This window comes from Lynx rufus, unplaced genomic scaffold, assembly GCF_022079265.1.
Source record: "Lynx rufus isolate CCGP_SWC_20201006 ecotype Redwood Valley unplaced genomic scaffold, mLynRuf1.p SCAF_6, whole genome shotgun sequence".
Taxonomy (NCBI): Eukaryota; Metazoa; Chordata; class Mammalia; order Carnivora; family Felidae; genus Lynx; species Lynx rufus.
The window spans coordinates 142,339,957-142,367,016 of record NW_025814878.1 but is presented as its reverse complement, the minus strand read 5'-3'; the positions used below and the strand labels follow the sequence as shown (position 1 = coordinate 142,367,016).

General features: G+C 46.8%; 1 protein-coding gene across 1 annotated transcript in view; it reads right to left on the bottom strand.

Moving 5' to 3' along the window:
* SCGN (secretagogin, EF-hand calcium binding protein) overlaps positions 1-27,060 on the bottom strand; it is a 35,499-nt gene that overhangs the window by 840 nt on the left and 7,599 nt on the right. Inside the window, exons 4-10 of the mRNA XM_047101269.1 lie at positions 25,393-25,482; positions 22,092-22,148; positions 21,349-21,426; positions 13,129-13,184; positions 8,548-8,593; positions 8,250-8,309; positions 6,014-6,082 (exon numbers count right to left, since the gene is read on the bottom strand). Coding sequence (XP_046957225.1) covers positions 6,014-6,082; positions 8,250-8,309; positions 8,548-8,593; positions 13,129-13,184; positions 21,349-21,426; positions 22,092-22,148; positions 25,393-25,482 — 456 coding nt within the window. The remainder of the gene's footprint in view (positions 1-6,013; positions 6,083-8,249; positions 8,310-8,547; positions 8,594-13,128; positions 13,185-21,348; positions 21,427-22,091; positions 22,149-25,392; positions 25,483-27,060) is intronic.

The window sequence follows — 27,060 nt, the reverse complement described above, 5'->3', positions numbered from 1 at the left end:
GCTTGAGCTCTGTTTCTCAAAAATAAATAAACGTTAAAAAAAAAAAAAGGCTGATATGGAACACATTGTCAACACGTTCTCCTCGTCGGGGCTCACTCGGGATACTTCCCTGGGTGTCTGTGACAGGCAGGTCGAGGTGTGGCCCAGGAGATGGCTTTGAAGTCCTGAAAACAGCAAGCTACACGCCGTGGCTCCATACTGGGAGCTCCTTTCTTATGCAAAGTGGGGACTTTTTGGTTTTCCGCATCCTCACCCTCTCCTGCCCCAGGATCCTCTTAGCAAATTCCCATGCTTAGAAAAGACTTGGGTGGTAGTCATTCACACATTAGCATGAATTAATCTCCAACTAGTGGCCCTCTGCCCCCAGGATCCTTTTAGCAAATTCCCATGCTTAGAAAAAAGTTGGGTGTGGGGCGCCTGGGTGGCTCAGTTGGTCAGGCAGCCAACTCTTGGTTTCGGCTCAGGTCACGATCTCATAGTTCATGAGTTCGGCTCTGTGCTGACAGCGCAGCATCTGCTTGGGATTCTCTCTCTCCCTCTCTCTTCCTCTCTCTCTGCCCGCTCCCACTCATGCTCCGTCTCTCTCAAAATAAACTTACAAAAAAAGAGAGAGAGAGAAAAGAAAAGACTCAGGTGGTAGTCATTCACACATTAGCATGAATTAATTTGCCAATGTATTTACCTCATTCAAGCTATTCTAAGCTCTCTTTTTCTAATTTGTTTACTGCAAAAGGAATTATTTCCTTAAAGGGAGTGGAAATATTTTGTGAGGGTGTGAATGTGTGTTTGGGGGTGAGGGTATGAATGTGGGTGTAGGTAAGGGAAGTTTCTTTCGACCTTTTGAGTTATGCTTTTGTTTTTTCTTTTTTTTTTTTTTTTGTTAATTTATTTATTTTGAGAGAGAGCGCACAAGCAGGGGAGGGACAGAGAGAGAGGGAGAGAGAGAGAGAATCCCAAGCAGGCTTAGTGCGGAGCTCTGTGCTCCTTGGGGCTTGATCTCAAGACTGTGAGGTCATGACCTGAGCTGAAATCGAGTCACTTAACCCACTGAGCCACCCAGGCACCCTTTGAGTTACGCTTTTAATGTTTGACAACTCACTAGGAGTCAGGAGACCCAGATGCCACTGTTCAAAAATGTTTGGATCACGGAAGACAAATCACCTGAAGTCACTGGGGGCCTCAGCTTGAATAATAAGTCACCAGCACACGGGGTCTAACGGTTCTACACAGAATGATTCTAACCTTCAGAACAACCCTATGAGGTTGTATTTACTATCAACTTTAAAAAAAATTTTTTTTTAACATTTATTTATTTTTGAGAGACAGAGACAGAGCGTGGGCAGGGGAGAGGCAGAGAGAGAAGGAGACACAGAATCCGAAGCAGGCTCCAGGCTCTGAGCGGTCAGCACGGAGCCCGACGCGGGGCTCGAACCCATAAACTGAGCCAAAGCCGGACTGAGCCACCCAGGTGCCCCTACTATCAACTTCTAATTTACAGATGAGAAAACTAAAGCACAGAGAGGTTAACTAACCTTCCCACTGTCACACAGCGGGTACATGTCCGAACCAGATACGAACTCAGGCAGGCGGTCCCGGAGCTCACCTCTTTACCGCACACCCTGCCGCAGCCTCCGTGTAAAATGCATTTTTTTAGTTTCTTACCCACCTCATGGGAAAGTGTGCGAGTGGATCTGGAGTATTTGGCTGAGCAATGCTTGTCGGTCCCCCTTGAATCCTGGGCCCTAGGGGAACCTGTAGGGCTGGATCTGTCTCCTCGTGCTAAGTGCTCCATTCCAGCCATGGAATCCGTGAGGGACTGTCTACACACGCCGTCTTCCTGTTCCCGCGTGTGCCATCCCTTCCCCGTACGCCCCGTGTCTCCTGAAGCAGTGAAAGGGGAGGCCCGAACCCTGTCTTCCCCGGTCCCCACGCTGGAGTCAGCATCAGGACGCCAGGCCCGGCCTGCGCCCCCTATGGCCCCTAACAGAATTATGGCTTTGCTCGTGGCAAGTGCTTATTGGAAACCGCTTATGATAGCGCTTCCGATGGGAATATTTCATTAGCAAGCGCCTCACTCTCCAACCGTGCAAAGTTATAACGTGTTCCCTGTCGCCACTCTGTTTATCGGCCGTGCTGCTGTCTGAAAACACCGAGGCGACGGGTAGAGGCCAAGGCCTCACCGCCTAAGACCTCGGCCAGGCCCTTGCCAGCCAGGCTCGGATGGTCTGGAAGAGGTCACGGTAATAAAGGCCACCTCCAGCACCAGTCCTGTCCCACGTGTCTTCGAATTATCACCCGCCATTGCATGTTTTACGATGGAAAGGGGGGACTGGTTGGTGTTTCTTTCAGGGTCATTTTGCAGGCAGACAGAGGTGCCCCGTCCGACAGTGCGAAGTCCCCTGGAGGGCAGCGATCACAGGGGACCGCGCTGTGACGGGAGGAGCTTAGGAAACACATCACCGGGTCCCACAGCCCCAACACTGGTTGTTGGGGATGACAGTGCCTTTCCCTTGCCTCCTGTTGTCTTTTCTTAGAAGTCTGTCCCTCGGAGTGGCAGCACGTTAAGTCACTAACACCCCAGTGAGAAAAATACTTACATATTCCTGCCTGCCCTCTTCCTTGATAGAAAGCCTGGCTCAAAACGAAGCCATTGGCTTTCTGGTGGGGTGGGGAGAAAGGACACGAAGAAGGGAATGGATGAACGCACAAGGCTCTTTCTAAAATGTGACAGTAGGGGGCGCCTGGGGGGCTCAGTCCGTTAAGCATCAGACTTCGGCTCAGGTCATGATCTCACGGTTTGTGGTTTCGAGCCCCGCATCGGGCTCTGCGCTGACAGCTTCAGATTCTGTGCCTCCCTCCCTCTCTGCCCCTCCCCTGCTCGCACTCTGTCTCTGTCTCTCTCTCAAAAATAAACAAACATTAAACTAATTAATTAATTAATTAATTAGTGTGACCGTGAGTGCCAGCAGTTTTAAAGCATGCAAATCCCTCGATTCCACACCTGAGATAAAGCCTAAAACCGAGGCAAGATGCACCTACCAAAATACTAAGTTTTACTTTGAGTCACAAACAGGGTAAACAGTCTAAATTCCTAAGAGGAGCCCCATGTTGGGTGTAGACATTACTTAAAAAAAAAAAATCAAATTAAATACTTAAAAAATAAAAAAAATAATAAATTACTAGTAAAAGAGGAATGTGTAGGTAAGTCCTATCTAACCACAGGTAAAATCTTCTACAGACACTAAAACAGTGACTGTAACTGAGAAATGCTTATCCGTGGAGCTCAACCCATGCAGAATACACCCAGAAATGAAGTCTGTTAATGGAAGGTCTACTCAAGTGTACAGATCATGCTTCTGTCTTTTCTCTACTTTCAGATTTCTCTCCGTATCATTTTTATCATTTAAAAAATGAAAAGAAATGAGAACATGTGGGCTACGGGCTAATAGCTCTTTGGAGGGGCGTATATTAGATTCAATCTCTTGGGTTAAGTATTGTCCCCCCGCTTGCTAATCATCTTGTCAACAACAGAGAAAAACAGAAGCAGTGTCTAGCAGGATAAAGAAGGAACTCTGGGGAGCCCAGGGCAGGACCTCTCCTCCCCTCCAGGCAGACCTCCTGGTCACCTCTGGCATCCCTGTATGTTTGGCTTCTAACGTTACCATTCACGCTTCTACTCCTTGGTATAAGCTGAGCGTCTTGAATGTCTTGCCTTTCTACTTTCTAGCTTAAGGTATAGATTCTCCCGTTGATTTTCATGCCGTGCTGAGGGACCTACAGACTCTTCAGAAATCTTGTGCAGAAATTATTGGGTCATATCCCCCAGGACCTTGCCGTCTCATCATACTGACAGAGGACAGCCCTGAGCGCCATTTTCCAGAGGTCAGGGAAAGTGGTGTTCTGGTAACCAGATAGTCTTGTTAATACAAATTCAATATATGTATCATACATGGTTGAAAGAAAACAAGAATGAAAGGCTATGCACTAAGCTTACGTCAGGGTCATTATCGCAAACATCAACGACCCTGACCAAGACTCTACACATAGAACCCGAGCCAGCTCAAGACCTCCACGGCGTGCTCGGATAGTTGCTTTTAAAACAAATTCCAGATATTGTTTGTTTGCTTGCCCTGTGGTCCTTGATGAGAAATATCAGATTTATCCAAAGATTCTCCCTTGACAACATACTTCAAATTATACGGTGAATAGTTTTTAAGCAACGCAGAAGTTCTACTGGGAAAGACCCAATATAGATATGTACCTCAGTTATCTGGCTTCAGAGGAGAACTTTAATAATTAACTACTTTGTCCCCACTTTTTAGCTCAACAAATCAGCCCTTGTCAACTGGGCTGTGACCATGGTCACAGTGTGACCATGGTCTCACTCAGTCCTTGGAAACCCACTCTCTTAACTTGGCTGGTACTTATACAAGAGGAACCGTTTTGTTGCACCAGAAATAGAAGGGCAAGGACAAGAGTGATGGGGATCCTCTGGTTTCTCATGGAGGTGATTCGAATCTATCAATGAGTGAGGCAAATGCATGTTTTGGGATGGTCTACGATTTTCCCCTTCTCTTTGATTTTCTCTGGGAAAACGTCTTCCCTACTCTGTTGCTAGGTTAGGTTTTACTTCTGTGTCTCCCAGTAACCTTTGGAAGTCATTGCCAAACGCCGTGACAATCACAAGGGTCTGTAGGCATGTGAAGCCCCTGAACTGTGCACTTAGGTGACCTGGCTTCACTGCTCAGAGGAGGCCACGTAGCTGAGAAGCAGGCTCAGCACCCGTGCATCTATCAAAAGCAAATTAAAACCGCGGTTTGGCAAAGCCTACTGCTGTGCGACTTTAAAATCCCATAGATAATTGCTCAGTTTCTATTACAGGAATCATTCTGGCATTAAAGAGGTAATAAGTACAGTGGGATTTTTCCTTAGCAATCAATGTAAAAGGCACTACCACACCGATACCCATGCACCATTTGGCTGGGCAGGTGCCCGTGGAATCTCCCAGCGGGGCCAGCACGCAAAGGGAGTGTGGAAGAGGCAAGGGGAAGCGGGATGGGGACATCAAGACTCAGGAGGTCAACAACACACGTCTGTCATCCTGATTAGAGGTCAGAAAAAGATCTCATTCACTCCTGCTCCCTCACAGTACGTGGACTTCCTGGAGGTTTACGCAAAAATTGGTAAATTTTTAGGAAATTTTCTGCTGTGAAACTCCACAGTTTTAATCAGGTTTTTAAACAGGTCTGGGAATCCAAAACCAGTTAACAATTGCTTCCATCTGGACCAATCGGGGCAGAAACACTGTGTCCTGTATTAACCTCAAAATATCTCTAAGGCTAGGAGAGTGTGAAACTCAGTGGCTACAGGGTCCCATAGAAGAGCTGCAAAGTATCTGCTTAACTACATCAGGCAGCCAGTCAAATACAGTTCACAGGGATCTCAGCGGAGATTGCTTGTTTTAAACAGTCTACACTACATAAGACAGCTTTGTGATGTAGATGATAATCTAAATCCTATCCGTCTGAACCAGGACAATGTCTTGATAGGTAAGTAGCCAAAATTTTAGGCTGGGCGTTAGAAGAGCCCTGGGAAGATGGGGGGGGGGGGGGGGGAGGAATCCCAAATATGGGATTTATTTCATGAAATTAAATTAAAAGGTTTTAGGTGTTCTAACAACCAAGTCCAGGGGAAAAAGCCCTTCTGTAATAAAGCGTAAAGCCATAATGTATACACTGGCACCGTGTTTCCATGCTAAAATAGATGGCTTTTTAGTGATGTTAACAAGAAACTTCTATGGGGGTTTTACTTCACTGAAGCTACAAATGATCTTAAGAGAGAAAGGGAGACTTGTCAGGTCTCACAGAAGCTCAGAGTTGATAAATAGACTATGTCCCTAGATCTTCTCTCTAGCATTAATCGTCAGCCCCACTGATGTTCAAAAATAAACAGTGGAATCCCTCAGCATGGCAACCCCAACCCACGATGGATCTCTACGGCCTCGTGAAATCACCTGGACCAGCTCCATCATGTCTTTGACAAACCCGTCCACTTCCGGGCCTTCCAGAGCTCCAGTTTTACTCTGAAAGATAAAAGATCCAATCAATCCAATATCATTTACTTAAGTCCGAAAGCTAAAGAATAAATTAGGCGAATCGTCCAAATCAGTATTCTTTTGTGACTGCAAATAGGTTCAGAAATGGCACATTCCAGGTAGTTTCTCTGTGCAGGATGTGAAATGTTCCACAGAGATTAAAAGAATGAATTGTAGGGGCACCTGGGCGGCTCTGTCAGTTAAGGATCCGACACTTGATTTTGGCTCAGGTCATGATCTCGTGGTCGTGAGTTCGAGCCCCCCATCAGGTGCTTGGGATTCTCTCTCTCTCCCACTCTCTCCTCCCTCACTTCCCCCCGCTTGCCCTCTCTCTCTCGCGTGTGCAAAATAAATAAATAAACTTTAAAAAAATAATTAATTGTCAATAACTACCCCCACAGATGGGAAGCAGTAGTTTTGAGGTCCTTGGCTCTTGCAAATAGCATTAACGTGATATATACTCGCTTCATTTGCTTCCCAAATATTAAGCTTCAATTCGGACTAAATTTTCACATCATATCCATCTTGATAGGCTGACATTTTTTTTATTTTGCTTTATAATTTAGCGAGGGCTTGATGATTATTAAAATGTAGATTTTATTTTTTTGTTTTTATTTTTATTTTTGTAACCTATCTTAGAGAGAGGGCGAGCACGTGAGTTGGGGAGAGGGGCAGAGGAAGAGAGAGAATCTCAAGTAGTCTCCATGTTCAGTGTGGAGCCTGACGTTGGGCTCAATCCCACGACTGAGAGATCAGGACCTGAGCCAAAATCAAGAGATGCTCAACTTACCGAGCCACCCAGGCACCCCCAAAATATATATTTTAAATCAAGAATGACTAAAATTATTTGGTCTGTACGTAAACTCTTAGTTTTTCTACTCACTATATAAAAAAGTCTATGAAATACAATACATACTAAAATATTTCCATTTCTTCTCTAAAGTCCCAGTTATGACAACCCATCCATTCTTTTCAAGTTTGCTTCACCTTGAACCTTTAACATATCATTTAAAAAATCTATTCCCGGGGCACCTGGGTGGCTCAGTCGGTTAAGCGTCCGACTTCAGCTCAGGTCACGATCTCACAGTCCGGTCTGTGAGTTCGAGCCCTGCGTCGGGCTCTGGGCTGATGGCTCAGAGCCTGGAGCCTGCTTCCGATTCTGTGTCTCCCTCTCTCTCTGCCCTTCCCCCGTTCATGCTCTATGTTTGTCTCAAAAATAAATAAACGTTAAAAAAAAATTAAAAAAAAAATCTATTCCCTTAGTGTATTTGCCAAATACAAACATAATACTAGCTACCTGCCAGGCACCCTTCTAAGAGCTTTACAAATGTGAAATCACTGAATCCTCGTAACAATCCCGTGGAGTAGGCAGTATTATTATCCTCGCCACCCTAACTTTACAGAAAAGGGCAACGAGGCATGGGGGGGTGGGGAGGGGGTAAGGAAACTACCCAAGGTCACGTGGCTAACAAACCATGATTCACACCCAGCTGATGGTCACAGAGCCCATACCCTTAAACACTTGGCTGCACTGCCTCTTCTGGGTGGCGCTCCCTCCTGCTCAGAATGTGACACACAGATGTCCAGTCTGCTTAGTTTCAGGACGGCGTCTCCTTTGACTTTGCCTAACGTTCTCATTTCTCTTCCTTCTTGCATTACCCTACCTTGTCAAGAAATGTGATCTCTTTGTCACACTTTGTGCTTTAGAATTATTATTTTTTTCTTCTCTAAAGAAGGACCGCAGAATCAATCCTACAAGAGAAGTAGCGATTATGTCAACCAGGGCTCGCTTTGCCTGTACTTCTTTGGGTTAAATGTGGTTTTGAACTTGATTATGTTTCGTTCTCGAGCATGCTATTCCAGATGGAGATTAAAGAAGGAGAAGCCTTCTCCCAGTTTGGATCCAAAGAGGGAAAAAAAAGTGATTTTATTCTCTTCTCAACCATAAATACTCCTTTTGTCCATTTTAATGTAGTTTTCAGAAGTTTGCATAGAGAAGCTGAGGGGTGACATACATGTAGGACTGCTATTTGTCATATAAGTTCAAGGTCTGATGGGTAGGATGGGTGGGTAGGACGGACAGGATGACCCCATATAGGGCCAGACAGGCTTGCTACCTCAAAAGGGCCAGCGCAGCACAAAGGGGCACACTTACAACGTCATAGTGGGCAAAGATTTTCTCGAAGTCCCTCTTTCTTTCCTCAGTGGAACAAGCCTGTGTGTGCAGAAAACGGTGTGTTAGTCCGGCAACAGGAAGCTTCCATTGGACAATTCTTCCGGGGTCATAGGCAACTTCTATAAACTTTGAGTCAATGACCCCTTAATCCCTTGATTTCAACAGTAAGCCTTTTTTGTCTCTAGATAACTTAAAGTAAGACAAACAGAGGCCTTCCTTTCTTCCCTCCCTCTCACATGGACGACACAAGCCCACCTAGAAACATGTCACTACTTACATCCATTTTAAATTGGAGAAGGAAGTTTTCCTGAAGAGCCAGAATCCTAAATGGAAAAGAAAAAAAGAAATTAGTCCGCATGAAGATCTGTCCGCTCTCAGTTACAAGCAAATCCATAACTCTGGGATGAGGAAAGGGCAGGCAATTTCCAGATTATTCTGCAGAATAGGGGAGGTGCTTGAAAAATAAGAATTTATACGTTATAAAAACAAATTAAACAATTAACTGGGAGAGACGTTCACAGGGATTAGTAGTCGCCAGAGAGAGATTTTTGAGAAGGCATCTTGGTGGACAATGGCAGAGTAAGGGCTTAGGAAGACTCCCTCCTCCATAACCACAATGAGAAAACTGCCTGCCCCCCCCAAAAAAAGTCAAAATACCTTTTTCACAATTCTAGATGTTAAAGTCTTGTAGAAACCTGAGGAGTGTTTATCTTGGAAAAATGGCTAAATCTCGGTAAGAACAGTGGATTTCGTGCATTTTCACTTCCTTCAGCCCTCCACCCTTCTCCACTCCACTGTAAATGAAGAGCCCACAGTCCCAGGGAAAAAGAGCATTCTAGCACAGCTAAAGCGAGCAGAACGGAGTTGGGGCTCTTTCAAAGCCCAGTTTCCAAAGAATTACCAGTATGTGACTTCTCTGATGTTCTCGAAAAGACCCCACTTGCAAGATGCACTTATTTGACCTGATTTTGAACTCACCCAGTGAAAAAGCCTTTTACCTGGGAGGATTTGTCAAAAGCAGTGAATTAGAAGCAATTGTTTGAGGTCAGAGTTGACGGCAGTGGTAGACAAGAGTCTGGGTAAACAACAGGCTAACTAAAAAGATTAAAAGGAAAAGCTGGAGGAATGAGATGTCCATAGGGTCTTCTACAAGTTCTGACATATTTCTGGGAATCTAGGGAGCTGCACACATGCCTGGGGCCACATCTATGCCCAGGACTGGGTGTCTGTGCAGGAAAGACCGGAGAAGGCCCTAAGCTCTCGCCTGTGGCTTATCGTCAGGCTGTATGCAAGCAGGAAGTGAAGGCTAAGGCAGAGTTGTAAGCTGCCTGGTTGAGTGTAGATGTGCCCCAACCTGTACACAGGGACCCTCAAAAAACAGTGGGAGACATCTAAGGAATCTTTGTGCAATCGTGAGCTAGCCAAGCAGAGACTTCAGTGTCCACACATACCAAAGACACAGATTTTACAGGATTAGTTCAAAAAAGTCACTGGACAAAAAGGACAGTTAACAACAATAAATGTGACCCATAAGAAATACTGAAGGGGATTCTTCAAGCTGAAGTGAAAAGAATCCAGGCAGTCGCTTGAATCCACATGAAGAAAGAAAGAACCTCAATCGGACATGAAAGGCCACATATTGTATGATTCCATGTATATGAAATGCTCAGAATAAGCAAATCCATAGAAACAAAGTAGGTTACCGGGGTTGGCAGGGGAGGGGAGGAGAGTGTGATTCCTGATGGGTCTGGGGTATTTTCCTGGATTTATGCTGCATTCAGAAATCATGCATTCACCGTACAGGGAACGGTAGAAACAAAGTATCTTGCAACAATTTGGAAAATATTGCTCTTTTGGATGCTCAGGGGAGAGAGAATTAATTTGAGCCAAGTAGAGGCTAGAATATTCTGGAACTCTCTAAGGAATCCTGTTCTCATCTGTTGGTTGGCACCAAGCGGCCTAAGTTATGTTGCCAGTCAGAGGACATATACTTGAGAGGTGCTCGTATGTAGAGTAACAGCGCTGCCTTCTAGGGCTGGGAGTAGAGAGAAGAGTCCCGCGTATAAATTAAAGGACCCTTGTTATTACAGGGGGCCCACCTGGGTAATCCAGAATAACCCCCGTAAGGTCTGTTAATCAGCAACTTTAATTCTATCTGCAACCGTGGTTCATCCTTGCCACGTCACATCAAACGTTCGCTGGTTCTGGGAGTTCGGACACAGACGTCTGTATTTTGCCTACCCCGGTTGTCACTGTCGAGTCCCTTATCAAATTGGTTTTGAAACAATGCAGTAACTGTTTCGTTGCTTTGCATCTCCGTTCAGCACTACTTCGGTCCTTCCTTCAGTCCACAGCTACCCATCGAATCCTCCTCTATACGTAGCACCGGGCCACGAGAGCAGCTATTCAAGGGACGAAGGCGTACTTCCTGCCTCCTGGGTAGGACCATAGGAGGGGACGGTTGGCTCGCTGCAGGGGAGGGCTCTGGTTATGATCGTGACAGAGGGACTCTGACCTCCACGGTGGGAGGTCAGGGATGCCAGATGCCCTGCATTGCATGGAAAATCCCACAGAAGGGTGAATCAGCCCATATCTCACCTGACTCGGGAATGTCCAGGGAGCATTCATGTGTATACCAACCCTGCTTATAATTATGTTTGAACCTAGAGCGGAATTACTATTTACGTGAAAATCCAGACTATTTTTCTCAAGGCATACATAGTTTACTAAGTGTGTAAATGATCCAGATAGCATACTGAGTCAGGTAAATTGAGGGCTGACTATACTTTGTCCCATCTGGAACTCTATCAGGACTTATTTATTATTTATGTCATTGTATCAGCAGCAACTGAGTTCCTGACGCATGAGTCGCCAAAAGGTCATACTTGTATCCGTCAACATCTGAACTGACATATTCTTGCTACTTCTACACCAAAAGCTATAAGCAACCACCACTCTGTCATGCCTGCCCTGTGGTTGTATCTACCCACCTACACTTGAAATATACCTTATTTTATTTTAGGTGTTTCACCTTATTTCCCTTTTCTGTGTTATAGTGTACGCATTATATTGTTTTAGCATTTCGGGCTGAAGTAGTTGATATTTTCTGCGGATTTTATTTCGGGAGTAAACAGTATCATAACCACTAGGGTAGAGAGCAGCTTTAGAGTAGTGGCACACTCCAGCCTCCAGAGGGCGCTCAGGGCTCCTAGACTCGCCACCTCTGAGACCTGCATTGAGTAAAGTGGGTGGGCGCTTTTGGTGAAGGGAACAATGAAATTAAAAGCTCTTGTTTTCACCCAGATTGTCATGTTTGGGGTCTTCCGGTTAGGACTGCTCTCGCACGCAGCTCTCAGAGTAGCTAGACTGACCTCCACTTGAGAGGAAGCCTTGCCTCCCTTGGCCAAGATAGCTCCAAGGAGTAAGGGGGACGCCGGGGATAAAGCCAAGGCCGCAGGGCTGATATCCCTCAGTCCTCAGCCTTTGGGAGAGGCTCTGGTCTGGCTGGTGTCTCCATGCCTCTTCTCCACGAAAGTGGCCAAAATTAGGATAACGGTTCTGGGGAAAGGAGCCGAGGAGGACACAAAGTCTGTCTCACAGCTCCTACGAGGCCCGGAATAGAAGACCGTATAGAGTTTTGGGCTCGGTGTCCTGGTCATGACTAAGGAGAGATCCTTCCCGGTGTGTTCCCTTTCGCAGACCCCCTGCAAGAACTAACAGATGGACTGGCCAAGAGAGGCGGTAGCTGGTACAGGGTTTTGTCATTCTGAACTCAAGTTAGTATCTGCTTGTGACCTTGCCAAGTTAACTCTGTCATTGAAGTCACCCTCAGCCCTTGGACTTCATCTCTCCCAGCCATACATGCTTCTGCCTTGCAGCCTATAACTGCTAAACCCTCTATCGTTGTCCAGTCTACAATTCCATCCACCACCCCCCACCCCCACCCTGAGGCACCTGGTATCATAACTGCTCCTTCATCCGGGTTATATCCGTGTATTCTGGATCCAACGATTTCAACTCTGTCCATCTATTCAAAATATTTTTTTTTTTTCGTTCTGTGGACAACCATAGCTTGTTTTGGGGTCAGTTAGCCTTGAGACAACATTCTGACATGCCCATCATGTACAACCCCGGACTTACAGACAGCAATTCTCAGGTACTGGGCCGCTTCTGCTGGCACCCCCTCCTCCTCTGCTCTGGTCTTCAGGTGCTGGGTGCCCACGGAGGCTGCACCCACGCTGGAAAGCCGGCCAGCACAGCTCGAGTGTGGTTCAGCTGTCCTCTGTCCTGAGCTAACTGCTCAGCCTTCCCAGAGCCAGTGAATGGGGTCCCAGATGTATTTTCTCATGGAGTCCTCGTGCGGGACCAGGAAGGCAAGGCTGGCCCATGACCCATCAGTAAAATTTGATGAAAACCTTGTGTATTGTGCATTTGGGTGGGGGGAAGAGCTTTATTATCCTTTTTTTAAATGTATTTTTGAGAGAGAGAGAGCTCATGTGCGCAAGCAGGGGAGGGGCAGGGAGAGAGGGAGACAGAATCCCAAGCAGGCTCCGCAGTGTCAGCTCAGAGCCCAACATGGGACTTGAACTCATGCACCGTAAGATCGTGATTTGAGCCAATATCAAAAGTTAGCTACTTAACCAACTGAGCCACCCAGGAGCCCCAAGAGCTTTTATTACCTTCACAAAGGGATCTATTACCCCAGAAGATTCAGAACCACTGCTGCTTATTTGGTAAGAGGAGACTCTTCTTCAGGGTTTCAGGCAGGACCTGACCTCTGCCTTTCAGAGAGAAGTATGTGTCATCACGAACCCTAGGAAGGTGTTTCCAAGTCTGACTCCATTCCCGCGCCACTCACCTTGCCAAGTCATTAAGATCCAACCGGCCATCCTTGTTTTTGTCAAAGATCTTCATCTGGAAGGCAGAAGGGGAAACGATTGTAAGAAGTACTTGTAACAGGAATCCATTCTGAAAGTTCCTGAAGCACTTTGATATCTTGCCCTTCCGAGCCCACAGCTGTCCAAACCAGCCACAGCCGTCTCACAGAGTACTCCCTACAGAGGACAGAGGAGATACCATTTTTCCATTGAAGGCAGAAGTAGTTGAGGAGGATGTGATCTATGGGAAAGTCTGCCTGTCCAGGCTTCCAGGACTGTACGAAGGAAGAGAGGCAGAGGCAGAGACAGGACAGTCAAGTGCACAGATGTGTGACCAGATGTGCTGGAAGGGGGATCCCGGAGGGAGGAGGGCACCAGCTAAGGAAGGACAACACTGAGTGGAGAGAGTTGCTGTGGGTTGGCTTTCCAGAGACGCTCTGAACACCCAAGCGTTTGGATGCTGGGTTGAGATCCAGTGGACTGTGATGGGATGAGATGATGCTGGATCAGAGGGTGGGGCAGACCCCAGAGCCATGGGCTGATAAGAGGATGTCGTTAGGGAGACATTTAGCATGTCTGACTCCTGTGGCTTCTGTTTCCCTCACTGCTGTGACCTGTCGCTGAGAGAAAACCTCTCTGCTCAGCCCTGCAGGTTACAGCTAAGATGTGCAAAAATCACGCTCTACCCAAAACCCACTTCACCCAAGGGGAGAAGGAAGTACATAAAGAAATAAGAACGCTATGTTTAAGATTTATGGGAATGCCATGACCAGATTCCTGTACACAAAGGTCAAGTGACCAAGGACAGAACAGTTTCACAACCTTCCTTGGACCCTTGTGGGCTTCTGAATGCCTACAGACATCCATCACCTCTTGACTCCAACCTCCTCCCCTTCTCCCTCTTCCTAACATAAAGGAAGCTCGCATTTCATGCTGAGGGGACATGTGCTTTGAGACAACAGCCGCCATCTTGCCTCTCGACTTACTGGTCTGTCCTGTGGCAAGAACATGTGGACTTTGATACAGATGTGGCAGAGGATTAATGGCCCACATCCAGCAAGAGGTAAAGGATGGCTGCTGGACTAGCCTGTACTTCCCAATGGGCTAGCCAAAGCTAAGAGCACGGATTATGAGTTCATCACACACTTCCACTGTGAATACCAGCAAGGTAGCAGCAACCGAGTGGCCAAGAGGCCCCAGCCCGGGGACCAGAGGAGTCAGAGAGCCTTGTGCCCAGGGACCTCGGCTCCTCCCCTCCCCCACTTGGGCCCAAAGCCATTCTTTCTAACCTGATGCCATTTTTGCAGAAGAGTCCGGGTTGGATGAAGGTGACTAAGAAATCTGAGAGGCTCAGCTTTTCCTTTTGTAGAAAGACTTAACATGATCCAAAGAGGATCCTATTTAAATCATAGCATCAGATGAGGTTTTAAACAAGATAGGATTAAAAGTTAAAATCAAGAAGATCGGATTAGGTTAATCAAGATGGAGGGGAGACATTTCACTGCATATTTGAGTCCTAGTGTGAGTGAACTTTGTGACTTCGCCACATTTAGTACAGCGGCTTTAAATGTATTTGTAAGAAGAGGCTATACACGGGGAGAGATGGGGTGAAGAAATCTGAGAGTATATGTAACCAATTTTTGCATTAAAAAACTCATCAGTCCATCCTTCCTCCCTCCCTAAATCCAGTTTAGTTTTAATATTTGAAATGAATTTGAAAACCCATTTCTCTAAAACTTTAGCACCAAAAGTGTATGTTGCAGAACCTATTAAAATGCAAGTTATATTTTTATACATTTGGATACATTACACATCCCTTTGTGTCCCTTAAGCATAAATTCTCTATCCAGTAAAAGTCTGACGGCAATACACTTGGCTAAAGACTGAGCCATGATTTTCCATGACACCACCATTACGAGACGTTCTATTAATAGACAGCTAGATTATGTTGAGCTTGAAGCAAGTAGTAACTCACCTTGAAAGATGTGGGCCCATCTCCATAGCTGTACCAATTACTCAAAGGGGGAAAATACCTACCTTTTGCTCAAAACTGGCTTGAGGAACAACTGACCACCAATGTGATAAATTATGCTTCTACCCATCAGAAAATTGGCCACGTGGTTCACCTGAGAAGTTCCGAGAAGTGGTCTGAGTCAGAGCTATGAATTGAGGGCCATCACCATTAGCTGGTATTTCAAGCCACGAGGCTGGTTGAGGTCACCAGCAGAGGGAGGGTGGGCACAGAAGCAAAGAACTCTCGAGACTGGGTCCAGACATGTTTCACATCAGCGTGGATCAGAGAGCTGAGTGCCTACACCACAGGAGGAAGCCAGCTACTTGGATCCAATCCCAAAGGACAGGAGCCGGGACCAGGGTAGAGGACGGCACAAGTTTAACCTCATGTCTCTTTGTCTGCCATTGTCTGCAGATTTTAATCTGCAGGTTTACAATAGCTCAAGCTCCATGCTTTAATTGGGTATGTGAGCTTAACATCTCCCACATGTATTCACTTACATTTTTAAAAGCTCAATATTATCTAATGCTATTCTATTCAGACAGCGAATCTTTCCTCCCACCAGGTATTGGCAGAACCTCTCAATTAGATGTCATAATTGGATTTTGTTAATAGGCTGTTTCCTCCCTTGTCCAGAACGTTAATTAGGAGTTAGAATAAGATTAGGTCTGCAGACCTCAACTTTTCTCCTATGATCGGGTGCTCTGCCATGACTCATTCATTGTTCAGGCTTCAGACAGCTTTCAAAGGTGCCAGCCCTCGTGTGGCTCCATTTGAATTCATTTAGCAGGTTATATTTCTGAAGGAAGGCGTTTAATGCCAAACCTTGGAACCAAATCTGTCATGCAGGGCTGCTCCGACTGTATCCGTCGCTCAATAAAAAGCCATTACAGAGGCAGTAAGGTGATTTCACACTTGGTAGATCACTCAGGGCTAAGGTTCTAAAATCTCTTCTGAGAATATTGAATTTCTGAAAGTTAGTTCACCCACAGATCACTAGGGAAATGTAAAAAGTCTTAAAAAAAAAAAACAACACTACAGTCCAGTTCCCAAGTCTGTTCATTGGAAAAGTGTAAGTTGCCTCTATAATTTCAGGAAGGAACATGAAATAGATTGGCCGTAATCTCATTACGCTCATTCTAGTCTTCTGGTCAGAGTAGGTCTTTGGGTGAAAACTCTTACCTGGTTCCTCAACACTTACCTATCACCTCAGGGCAGAAAGAACCAGTGAGGGGCCACTCAGAGTTTGATTGATCACGAGCCTATCTTCACGGGACAGTTTGGATCGAGAAATGAGTGCTTAACCACAGCACAACCGGAAGAACCACAAGTTTTTGGCAATGAGACAGACACAGGATAACAGCGCAGTCTTGGTCAATGGACGGTCCTCCACCCAGAGACTCACAAGTTGGGTGAGACCACTCCGATCCTCCTCAGCTGCTGTACAGGATTCCACGCTTCCAGGGCTGAGCTCGGAGCCATCAAAAACTGCACGTTGCCAGATTGTCTGCCCGCCTTGGGCTTTGTCAAACTGAAAGCCAAAGGCTGTGTGTGAAGAGAATCGCTCTGGGCGGGCAGCGTGGCCGGGCTGACGGGTGACGTGCATGGTCTTTTCAGCCAAGTGTTGGCGTTCCCAGCCACCCACGTGTTTCCTGCAGGCCCGTTCCCCTCCCTGACAGTGGGTTGTTTGAATGAGCCGACCCTGGGGCTCTCTGCAGTCACAGGCCACTCTTCCTCCCTGGCTCCCTGCATCGGCTTATCTGCAGTCTCTTTCCCAGAGCAACTTTGTAGAACCCTTTCCTGTTCCCGTGGTCTCTCGTTAATTTGCTTCCTATTGTGTGTTTAATAAGATGTCAGCTCTTAGGATCCTTTCTGGACTTCAGGAGGAGAAAGATCCATTTTCCTAGGTAAAGAATTCTGGTGCCACTTGATAGCACGAGCTCCTGCATTATCTTATCTTTAAAAATATTAAGAGAATCCTAATCTCTTCACGTGGCTTTGTCCTCACCTTGATCGTCTCTTCCTTCAGGAATTGTCCTCTCTTCTTGATCTCTCCATAGAGTTCACTCTTCCCCTTTTGAAAGTTTTCTTTTTAATGACTTAGTATTTAAACTTCCGGACGTGGGTACTGTGGTGGAAAATACAGGCTTCGGAGGTAGATGTGGGTAGGCATTTCCACCCCGCTGCATTCCGACTGTATTTGACTTGTTAAAGTCTGTAACCCTCAGTTTCTTCATTTATAAAATGAGAGGCAAAACATACTTATTTTATACGGTTGCTGTGAGAATCAAATGTTTGAAAAGCGCTTTGCACGGAGCTCGGCACAGAGCGAACACGCAGTTATTACAATTAAAGCACCCAGTACGCGAATAAATGCTGGCCGTGTCGCGGTGAAAATAAAATGCCACATGCACTCAGCTGAGACGGCATCTTGAAACAACTCACCTTGAACTGTGTCCATCTACCTTTTCTTGTCCTGCCTTTGCTGAAGGTCTAGAACGGTGGCTTCATTGTAACCTACCTTATTTTTGAAAAGTCAGGAGAACCGGATCTCGAGATGGTCGATGGTCGATGGCAGAGACGTGCGCAGTGGGGATGAAAGGGAACGGCCAGAGTGAATTTTTGCTTTTTTCCCTCCTCTACCAATTTTTCCCTCATCAGAAGACTCCAGAAGGTCAGGGGCCATATCTTTCTTGGTAAGTTCTCCCTAAATGAACTCACATCTTCATTTCAACCAGTTAACCAGGTCATATTCTGACCTGGAAGAGGAGCGTGAAGAAGGTGCCGGCTTTGGTGACAGAGGGGGTGCTGTGGGTCACTTTGAGACCCCACTCCTCAGCCCAGAAAAAGCATGTCAGACTCAACTTCAGGAATTTAGGGGTGTGAACTCGGAATCCACTGGGACACATCCCGGGCCTGTCCTACTCGGATTGTCTTTTTCTATTTGCATTTCTCTTCCTCCACACCCTCCGGCCCTCACCCCCCACTCCTGCCTTCCTGCCCCTCCTACCTCTCGTCATCAGCATGGGGCTCCAGCCACCCTGTTGGGTCTGCCCCTGGGCTCAGCACAGCCCATACCCTGCCTGGTGGGGACCCCTGTGGATGAGTCTCTGGGACGAAGGACCCCAGGGAGAGCCCTAAGGGATCAAGCCCAGTACTCCCGAGCACTCCTTCTGGCTCTGTCCTAGAGGGTCTGGTGTACAAAGAGGAAGAAATCAAAGGAGAGTTCCAGGACACCAAACATAGCTTGAGGAAGGGCGGATCTGTGCGATGGGCCATCTACGAGGCTCCCCGAGGGGGAGCATGAGCCTTACTGGAGGTGGAGGCTCTCAAGGAGGGTCCCCAGAGCAAACCTTGCTTTTGTTGTCCTGGTTTCTTCTGAGCTGGCTGTTAGGTAACGACCCCAAATTCAGTTCTGACAGTGGGCACGGAGTAGCCTACTGTGTGCTAGGCCCTGCCGCCTGCCCTTGCCCTAGAGGAGTCACTGGCCAGTAAAGAACAAGTGGTGAACAAGTGATGTCCGTGCTGCCCTTGACTCCAGCTGACTCATCGGCAATCCTGTTGATTTCCCCTTTGCAATCCTTCTCATCTCCTCTGCTGCCCCACCCCCTCCGAGCTGCCACCCTCTCTCACCCGGATGGCAGTGGTTGCCTCTTCACAGGTCTTCCTGATTCCCTCCTTGCCCCTCTGGTGTCTCTCCATCTCACTCATTGTCACACGTTCTCACAATGGCTAAGAAGCCCCACGGGGTCTGGCCTCCGTTAAGTCTTGCCCTTGAATTCTGTGCTCCAGCCACACTCGTGTCTCCCTGTCCTTGAAGGCCACAGGCAGGCTACTGCCCCAGGGTCTCTGTGCTTTGCTGTACCCTCGGTCCTTCCTCAAGCCTCACCTTCTGGAAGGGTAAAAATTACACTCCCCAGCCCCCGATCCTAGCTACCTTGCTGGCATGGCCATCCTTCGCCCTGTTCTACTTTTTCATCTTTTCCATAACACTCGTTACCCCTGTCATGCAATATCATTTATTATTTATTATGTTTATGGTTATTGTCAGTCTCTCCTTTGTCTGGTTCGCTCGCTGCTGGATCCCCAGCGACTCGAGGAGTGCCAGGGGCGTGGCAGATATTTAGTGGATATTTGCGGCCTGGGTTAAATGGGTGACCGATGTGAAGACAATGATATGGGACCCCCAGGGGAGAGGCACCTGCATCCACTACAGAAGGTTATGGAAGGTTTTCTAGGCCACGATGATGTCTCACTGAATCTTGAAGGACAAGCAAGAACCGGGAGAATAAAAGTAGGGAAGAGAATTGAGCCATGTTACGTGAGAATGTAGCCGTTTAGTATTGTAGTTGGAGGCGGAGGGCCTCGGATTCAAAGGCAATCAAAGAAATATTAGAAACATCCTGGCGATTCTAAGTGAGAGTATTTCATCTTGTAGTGCATGTTTTGGAAGTTAATAAAATCAAGGTTACAAACAACCGGTGCTGATGCTGGGTTGGGTCAAGGATGGAAAGTGTTCATCTGGAAACCTAACCTGCTTGTTATTCTCAGGCAGTTACGGTGACCTCCCCCTTTCCGTGGTATTTACCGTGCTGGCAGGTGCTGCTGGAAATCAGGTGGGAAGAAACCTCAAGATTTCCCTGCTTCCTGCTTCTAGATTTCCCACTTTGCTCTTTCGGGCTGAGTGCGTACTCAGGATCTCGAACACCATTTGCGTGTTATTAAAAGAGGTCCAACGTACCAAGAAGCCGAATTATTTCCTTGATTGAGATCCTGGCCTGGGGTTTGATTCTGCCCTTGGCATCAGCTTCACTTCTGCCTAGGCCATTTACAAGCCATCACGGTCAAGAGCGCCCTTCTCCTTCCCTCCTCCCCAGGGCAGGCGCCCGGGGCCTGGGGGTCAGCGTCGGACAGGGTGCAGAGTAAGAGGCTGGAAACCAAGAGAGCTTAGCTTCCAGTTTAACTGGTGCCTTTGGCCGGGTAACTCAACTTCTCCCAGTCACCTGATCTTCAAAGCGAGTTTAAGAATTCAACTTGGTGGTGACGCGGTCACTTAGCCTTTCTAAGCCTCTAGCATCAGATATACGAAATGGCATGAACAATGCCAACCCTGCAGAGACGGCATCAGAAATAATACCGTATTTATTTATACCAGAAATAATACCAAATCAGCTCGAGGCCTCCAGAGGGCAACCTAGTGGCACACATTTTACGAGAATTCACCGACTCTTCTCGGTGGTACGTGCTCCCAAATGCTCACCAGGAAGCCCAGTAACGTGAATCTGTGCTGGAAGTCTTCCTGTGCGTAACAATCCTACGAGCAAGTAAGCCTTCACCAGCAATTTCTTGGCTTCTTGATTGAGAAAACGACAGCGTCCGATTGGCCCGAAGCACTTGTCTGGGGGAAGGAAGGGGGTGGGGGGCGGACACGAACGGCAGGGAAGCCAGACTGTTGATTGGTGGCTGGAGAAATGCATCGTGTTAGATGAGGATGCGTTTGCCAGAGGCAGCTCTCCCATGCCATCATTTTTCACCGAAACGATCTCAGGGTCATTCTGGTCGCGGAAGCCTAATGACAAGGACCACAGCAGCTGCCACAGTAAGAGCTAACAGGTACGGACACCTATTATGTCCCAGACGCTCTGCAAAGTGCTTCGGAGACATCGGCTCGCTCTGCCCTCACAGCAGGTAGGTACCATTAACCCCCATTTTACGGATGAACTAGTAAGATGGACAGGTTGACAGTCTCCCAAGGTCGCAGCTTGTAAGTGGGAGACGCGGGACGCACGTCTCCCATCTGTCCGACTCTCAGCTGCCCTCGATCAACATGCCACGTGAATAGACTCGTGGCAAGAAGTGGCTTCCCCTGTGCCTGGGACTGATTGTCCATGTTTACCCATTTCTGTGTGACTTCGAGTGGCTTCGAGGTTATTGGCCTGGTGCCTGGTAACCGATGTTCGCTGCACTTTCCGGGTCTCCCCAGGGACAGGCGAACAGCTTTCCTCTCAAATACACGCGGTCCTGTCCTCAGAGAGAGGCTAGAACAGCTCAGTTTTAGCCGACGTTTCCCAGACATGAGGTTTCTCTTGTATTCATTCAGTCTGCAGGTGCTCCCGGGTACCGACTCTGGGCGCCGGGGAGGCATCAGGGGGCTGCCCTCGTGAGATCACACTGCCCAGCTACTTACCATGGTGCCGGTGTATTCGTCCAGCTTAGCCTCAGGGACGGCCTTTTTGTGGTGGAGGAAGAGGTCTCGGAGGAAGTTCTGTGACATCGAGAGAAGAGTCACGTCTTATATGGGGAGCAAATAAACCACAAAGGTCTCGGGACGCCTTATTTTAGGCATTGTGGTTTTTTTTTTTATTTTTTATTTTTAGGAGAAAACAAACTGCTTTTAGGAAGCAAATAAATCCGAGAATGGAGGGCTGTCGCTGTTTAAACGGAGCTCACAGGGGCACCAGAGTGGCTCAGTCGGGTGAGCGTCCAACTCCTGATTTTGGCTTGGGTCATGATCTCATGGTTTGTGAACTCGAGTCCCACATCAGGCTCTGTACTGACAGCGAGGCCTGCTTGGCATTCTCGGTCTCTCTCTCTCTCTCTCTCTCTCTCTTTTACTCCCCTTCCCCTGCTCACTGTCTCTCAAAATAAATAAATAAAAACTTTAAAATAAAGGGAGCTCACAGAATTCAGAGGATGGCTCCAGGCATGGAAAAAGTGTCAAAAATTCCTTAATTACGTCTCTTTCCCAGAGAGAGCAATGTTATTTGCATGTCCTAAACCTTTTAAATACAAATACGTTTTTGGTTTTTTTTAAGTAACAAATTCAAACGCATGCTTCTCGGGCCCATAGGAATTAAATTCATGGTCCATACATCAAGTTCCCAGTGATGAGCAAGGCCACCTCCACCCAGCGAGGGTCCCCACACTTACCCGCAGCTCAACAGCTGATATAAAGCCACTGCTGTCAGCATCATATTTGCGCCAAATCTGAAATACACAAAAGCCATACGTCCATTTACTGGTCCAGTGACCGTGTAAGCAAGCACAAACCCAGAGAGGTCGTGGAGGACTGAAACCAGAGTCTGTCCCTGGTATATCTGGTGACTCTGACAATTTAGCCTGCAGCGTTATCAGGAAATTGCACACAAGGTCAACAAGAGACAAATCCTGGGGCCCAGGAGGTAGTCAAACCGAGGCACCTGCATAGAACTAAAAGCCCCAATAGCAATAAACTTAACGAAAGGGTGAACCCCTCCCAAATACACTGCTGCCAGAAGGCCGTAAGGAAGCTTGCCTGGGTGGCCTTGGCTCTGGGTAAAGGGAATGAAACATCTCGGCTAATTCTCAGTGACAAGACAACACTTTCATTGCTATAAGGGTAGCATTCATCCAGCCGAAGATACAGTCGCTACACTGGAAGACGGAACTGAACATTCTTAGACACTGAACTGCTTTCTTTCCTGCGTGGTGTGGTTTGGGCCACTTCTGATTATTCCATGTATGAGCGTCACAGGTTGGCAAGTTTTCTAAGTCCTAGGCAGAATGGAAAAGGAGCACTAAGTTGTTGTTTCTAATCGACAAGATTTCCTGTAGATGTAGAATGGGTCAGCTGACTCACCGACTGCAGGGACCTTAATTCTCAACACCAGTCCACCAGCCCAGCACCCCAGGGGGACAGTCGGGGTACCGAGGGGTCGCGGGAAGGTTGGGAAGCGTCACGCCTTGCGGTCCCTGATGGCAACACGTCTGCCTGAATTCAGCCAGACTTACAAAATCAACTCGCTAAATGTAAATTATATTCTGACTTTACCAAATATACCAAAACAGAGAATGAGAATTTCAAATAATGAACAACACCATTTTACATGCTTTTTTCCCCGTTATTCCATCTACTTTTATAATTTGACTACAACTGAGCCATTGGAGGGCTAAAGATTTTTTTGTGATCACTTGCATGCCTGTCTTTAAAGAATAAAAGCAAAACGAGGAGATTTCTGGGCAAACAAAACAGAGTTTTTGCCAACAGACTTTGCATGAAGGATATACTCCAGGAAGGAGGAACACAAAGAAGAAGAATCTGAGTCACAGACGGGAATGGTGCACAAAGACGCTGGGAAACAAATCTTCACTGCGTCACGTTTGTAAGAATTAAGGAAAGCAAGACGGAACTGATACCCTGGGCAGTCATGGCACAGGAGCTCCGAGCAGTGTGTCAGGATTAAAGGGTTTTCAGGTCCTGGGGCTCAGGGAGAACATAAACGCATTAACTTCGAATTTTTAAAAATATATAGGATACTAATAGGTTATAACAAACTTAATTAAAATAATCAAGAGTTGGGGCGCCTGGGTGGCTCAGTCAGTTAAGCATCCGACTTCGGCTCAGGTCGTGATCCCGTGGTTCGTGAGTTCGAGCCCCGCATCGGGCTCTGTGCTGACAGCTCGGAACCTGGGGCCTGCTTCCAACTCTGCGTCTCTCCATCTCTTGGCCCCTCCCCTGCTCGTGCTCTGTGTCTCTGTGTCTCTCAATAAGTAAACGTTAAAAAAATTGTAAAAATAATAATCAAGAGTCTGAAGTGATACCTATATCCATATCTCTATCTATCTATTTTTTTAATTGGGTAGGGGAAGGAAAACTTCTTTGTTAGAAGCAGTGGACAAGCTAGGAGGGGGGAGGCAGATGGTAAAAAAGAAACTAGAAGAGGACGGTGCTGTTGTGCTATCTCCTTTTTCCCATTCCTTGACATTATTCGGTACAACGCACGCCCTAACATTTTAATACTGTTTTTCTGATTATAAGAGTAAATCAGATTCACTGTACAAACTTAACGAACTACAAGAAGAAGACAAGTATAATGTCCGAAACTACTTACCCAGAGATGGTCCCTTAGGATTTTTGTGTGTTTCCTTTCCATCATATTTCTATGATACACCTGACAAGACTAACTTGGAGGCCATATACTTGGGCCATGTATGGATTATTTTCATTTAAAATGTTCTTTTAAGCACTTTTAAGCACAATTAAAATTTCGAAATGCCACTTAAAATAATTTGTAAATAATTATGATTCTGTGCACAACTGGAAAACATAAAAGTGCAAAGTATATGAAAATCATTCGAAATCTTAATTGCTTAAGAGCAATCAGTATCTATATTGTGTGTATTTCCCTATGGTCTAATTTATGTATGTGTTAGGATGAATGATTTTTAAAATGTTAAGATCATAACGCATGTACGATTTTGGTCCTTAACATTAGAATACATTTCCTCCGAATATGAACATTTCTCATTATACCCTTCAGATAGATGCTTGGAGCAGTAGAAGTTTATTAAGTCAGAGGGTAAAGGTATTTTTAACTTTGGGTAATGACATTTTATTTATTTATTTTTATTTATTTATTTTTTTAATTTTTCAACGTTTATTTATTTTTGGGACAGAGAGAGACAGAGCATGAACGGGGGAGGGGCAGAGAGAGAGGGAGACACAGAATCGGAAACAGGCTCCAGGCTCTGAGCCATCAGCCCAGAGCCCGACGCGGGGCTCGAACTCACGGACCGCGAGATCGTGACCTGGCTGAAGTCGGACGCTTAACCGACTGCGCCACCCAGGCGCCCCGGTAATGACATTTTAAAGGATCCTGGGGCGCCTGGGTGACTCGGTTAAGCATCCAACTCTTGGTTTTGGCTCATGATTTCACAGTTCATGAGTTCGAATCCCACATCGGGCTCTCTGCTGTCAGCACCGAGCCTGCTTTGGATCTTCTGTCCTCCTCTTTCTCAGTATTATACCTTCAAAACTAGGATTAATTGCCAACATTTGAAAACAAGTAGTTTCACACAGAGTCTAGATGGCCAGAGGGCCTTCGTATAAGGCAGCCATTCTCTGGAGCTGCCCGGGGAGGCACCAGATCTCTGGGCTCCCCAGTCCCCAGCAAACCCCCGTTACCTTCCTCTGTGTGCACCTGCCTGGATGTTGTCTAAGCCTCCCTTAGCCCAGGCTGAAGGACTTTGTCTGCTCGGGAGCAGTCTGGGTCCCACGGAGCACACGGGGGCACACGGGGACTTGGGGCCAAAGCTCTGGCTTGTCACCAAAGGCTTATTTTGCTCGATCTTGTCCTCCATGGGCAGCTCTCCCTTGGGGACTGGGGAGATGTGGTGGCCACCACAGTAGGTAGCTGGGGCCCTGGTCTCTTCTCAACCCTCATCAACCGTAGAGATACAGTCAAACACTTACCTGCATAAACTCCACGCTGCTATCCAAGGGGGTTTCCTGACGAAAGAGCAGAAGGAAGTTTTCATCCTCAGACAAGAACATAGTGGCAAGCTACAGAAATGGAGAGACATAGCAGTCGGTGACACTGGCCAGTGCCCCCTGGGAAAAAGCCACGGTGAGACCTGTTATAGGGCAGAAGGGCTTGGGTTCCTCAAGAGTGAGAGCTCAGATTGCAGTTCTGTGCCCTGGATTGCCATGTTTGATTCACTGATTCTTTCAAACAGTATTGCACCCGTACTGGGAATGAAACACTGTGGGTATCTGCCTTCTGCAAGTTTCCGATCCAGAATTGTAATCCTAATTTTAATAATAAATTTGTCAGTGTTGACTATGTCCCAGGCACTATCTTACGACTCTCTCGTATTAAAATAATTTCACTCTGTAATATAAAAGAAAATTAAAATAGCAAATAATTCTTATGTGTGCCATGAATTATTCTAAATTCTTATGTCTGCTCATTCACTGAAACCTAACAACGACCTATAGAGTAGACAACACACCATTATTATTATTTGTTAGTTGAAGCAACTGGAACTTGCCTTAGCTATGTGGTGAGTAAGCAGTGGCACCAGGACTATGGCCACACTTTTAACCTTTCTGCTGTGCTGGCGAGATGCTACATATACGTTCACTTCTGTGCCACAGTTACAGGCAGGAGTGTTGAGTGTTGGCTAATTTATTCTTTTACGTTATTAGTTTATTAGTGTCTCTGTGATGCTGCAATACTTGGACCATGCATGGTAAATTCAGTCATCCAACTTTGCATTTGAGCTCCAGCTCTACTGATTTACGTCACATCTCCCACGAGTAGAGGTGACATTTTCGTCTCCTGCGTGATTGTTACTCTTACATCAGCATGTAGGCGTGTTTGGCTGGCCTCGTCTGTCACCTGCGGTCTAGCGGTGTTATTGTCTTCTCTCTGAGCTGTCCGCCGTAAACAATGGCCATTCCTCCCATCACCGGGCGCTTCTCTCAGCATCTGGTACACTGCCAGAGAGTGAGCCCAGACGGATGCTGTTGGTGGCTCGTAGGCGTGATGAGCCCACACTCCTGCGCACATTCTCTAGTTGGATGAAGGTCTGCTCGTGGACACGGTGTGGGCATGATAATGATCGGATTCTGAATATCGTATGTTGAGTAGCTCGTCCATGGCAGGCACTGGAAAATGTGCTTTTCATTTATTATCTCATTAAATTCTCACACCAGTCCTTCTGGGGGGCATAAATGCCCCCCTTACTATGGGAGCGGGACAGCACCGTGTGCCATTGATAACTGACCCTGATTCCTTCTCCATTGCTCGCCTGTTATTTGCTATGGCCCAATTTAATTGATATCTCTGTGCTTCAATTTCTTCATTTGTAAAATGGGATAATAATGTTTACATGCTAGTGTTTATGTCAAGACTGAAAGTAAAACGAGGCACCATTAATAAGCTGTTCATAAAATTCCTGGTACATATGAAACATTCAATACATGGTAACTGCCGTGTTGATGAAGATGATAAAACGGAGGCGCAGGGAGCAGTGAATTGGCCAAGGTCTCACATTCACGGTGTGGACTTGGCCCTTTCCCTGCCCCACCCCTCGGGCCCCCGGCCGAGGCTCCAAGGTCAACTGGATATGGCAACTG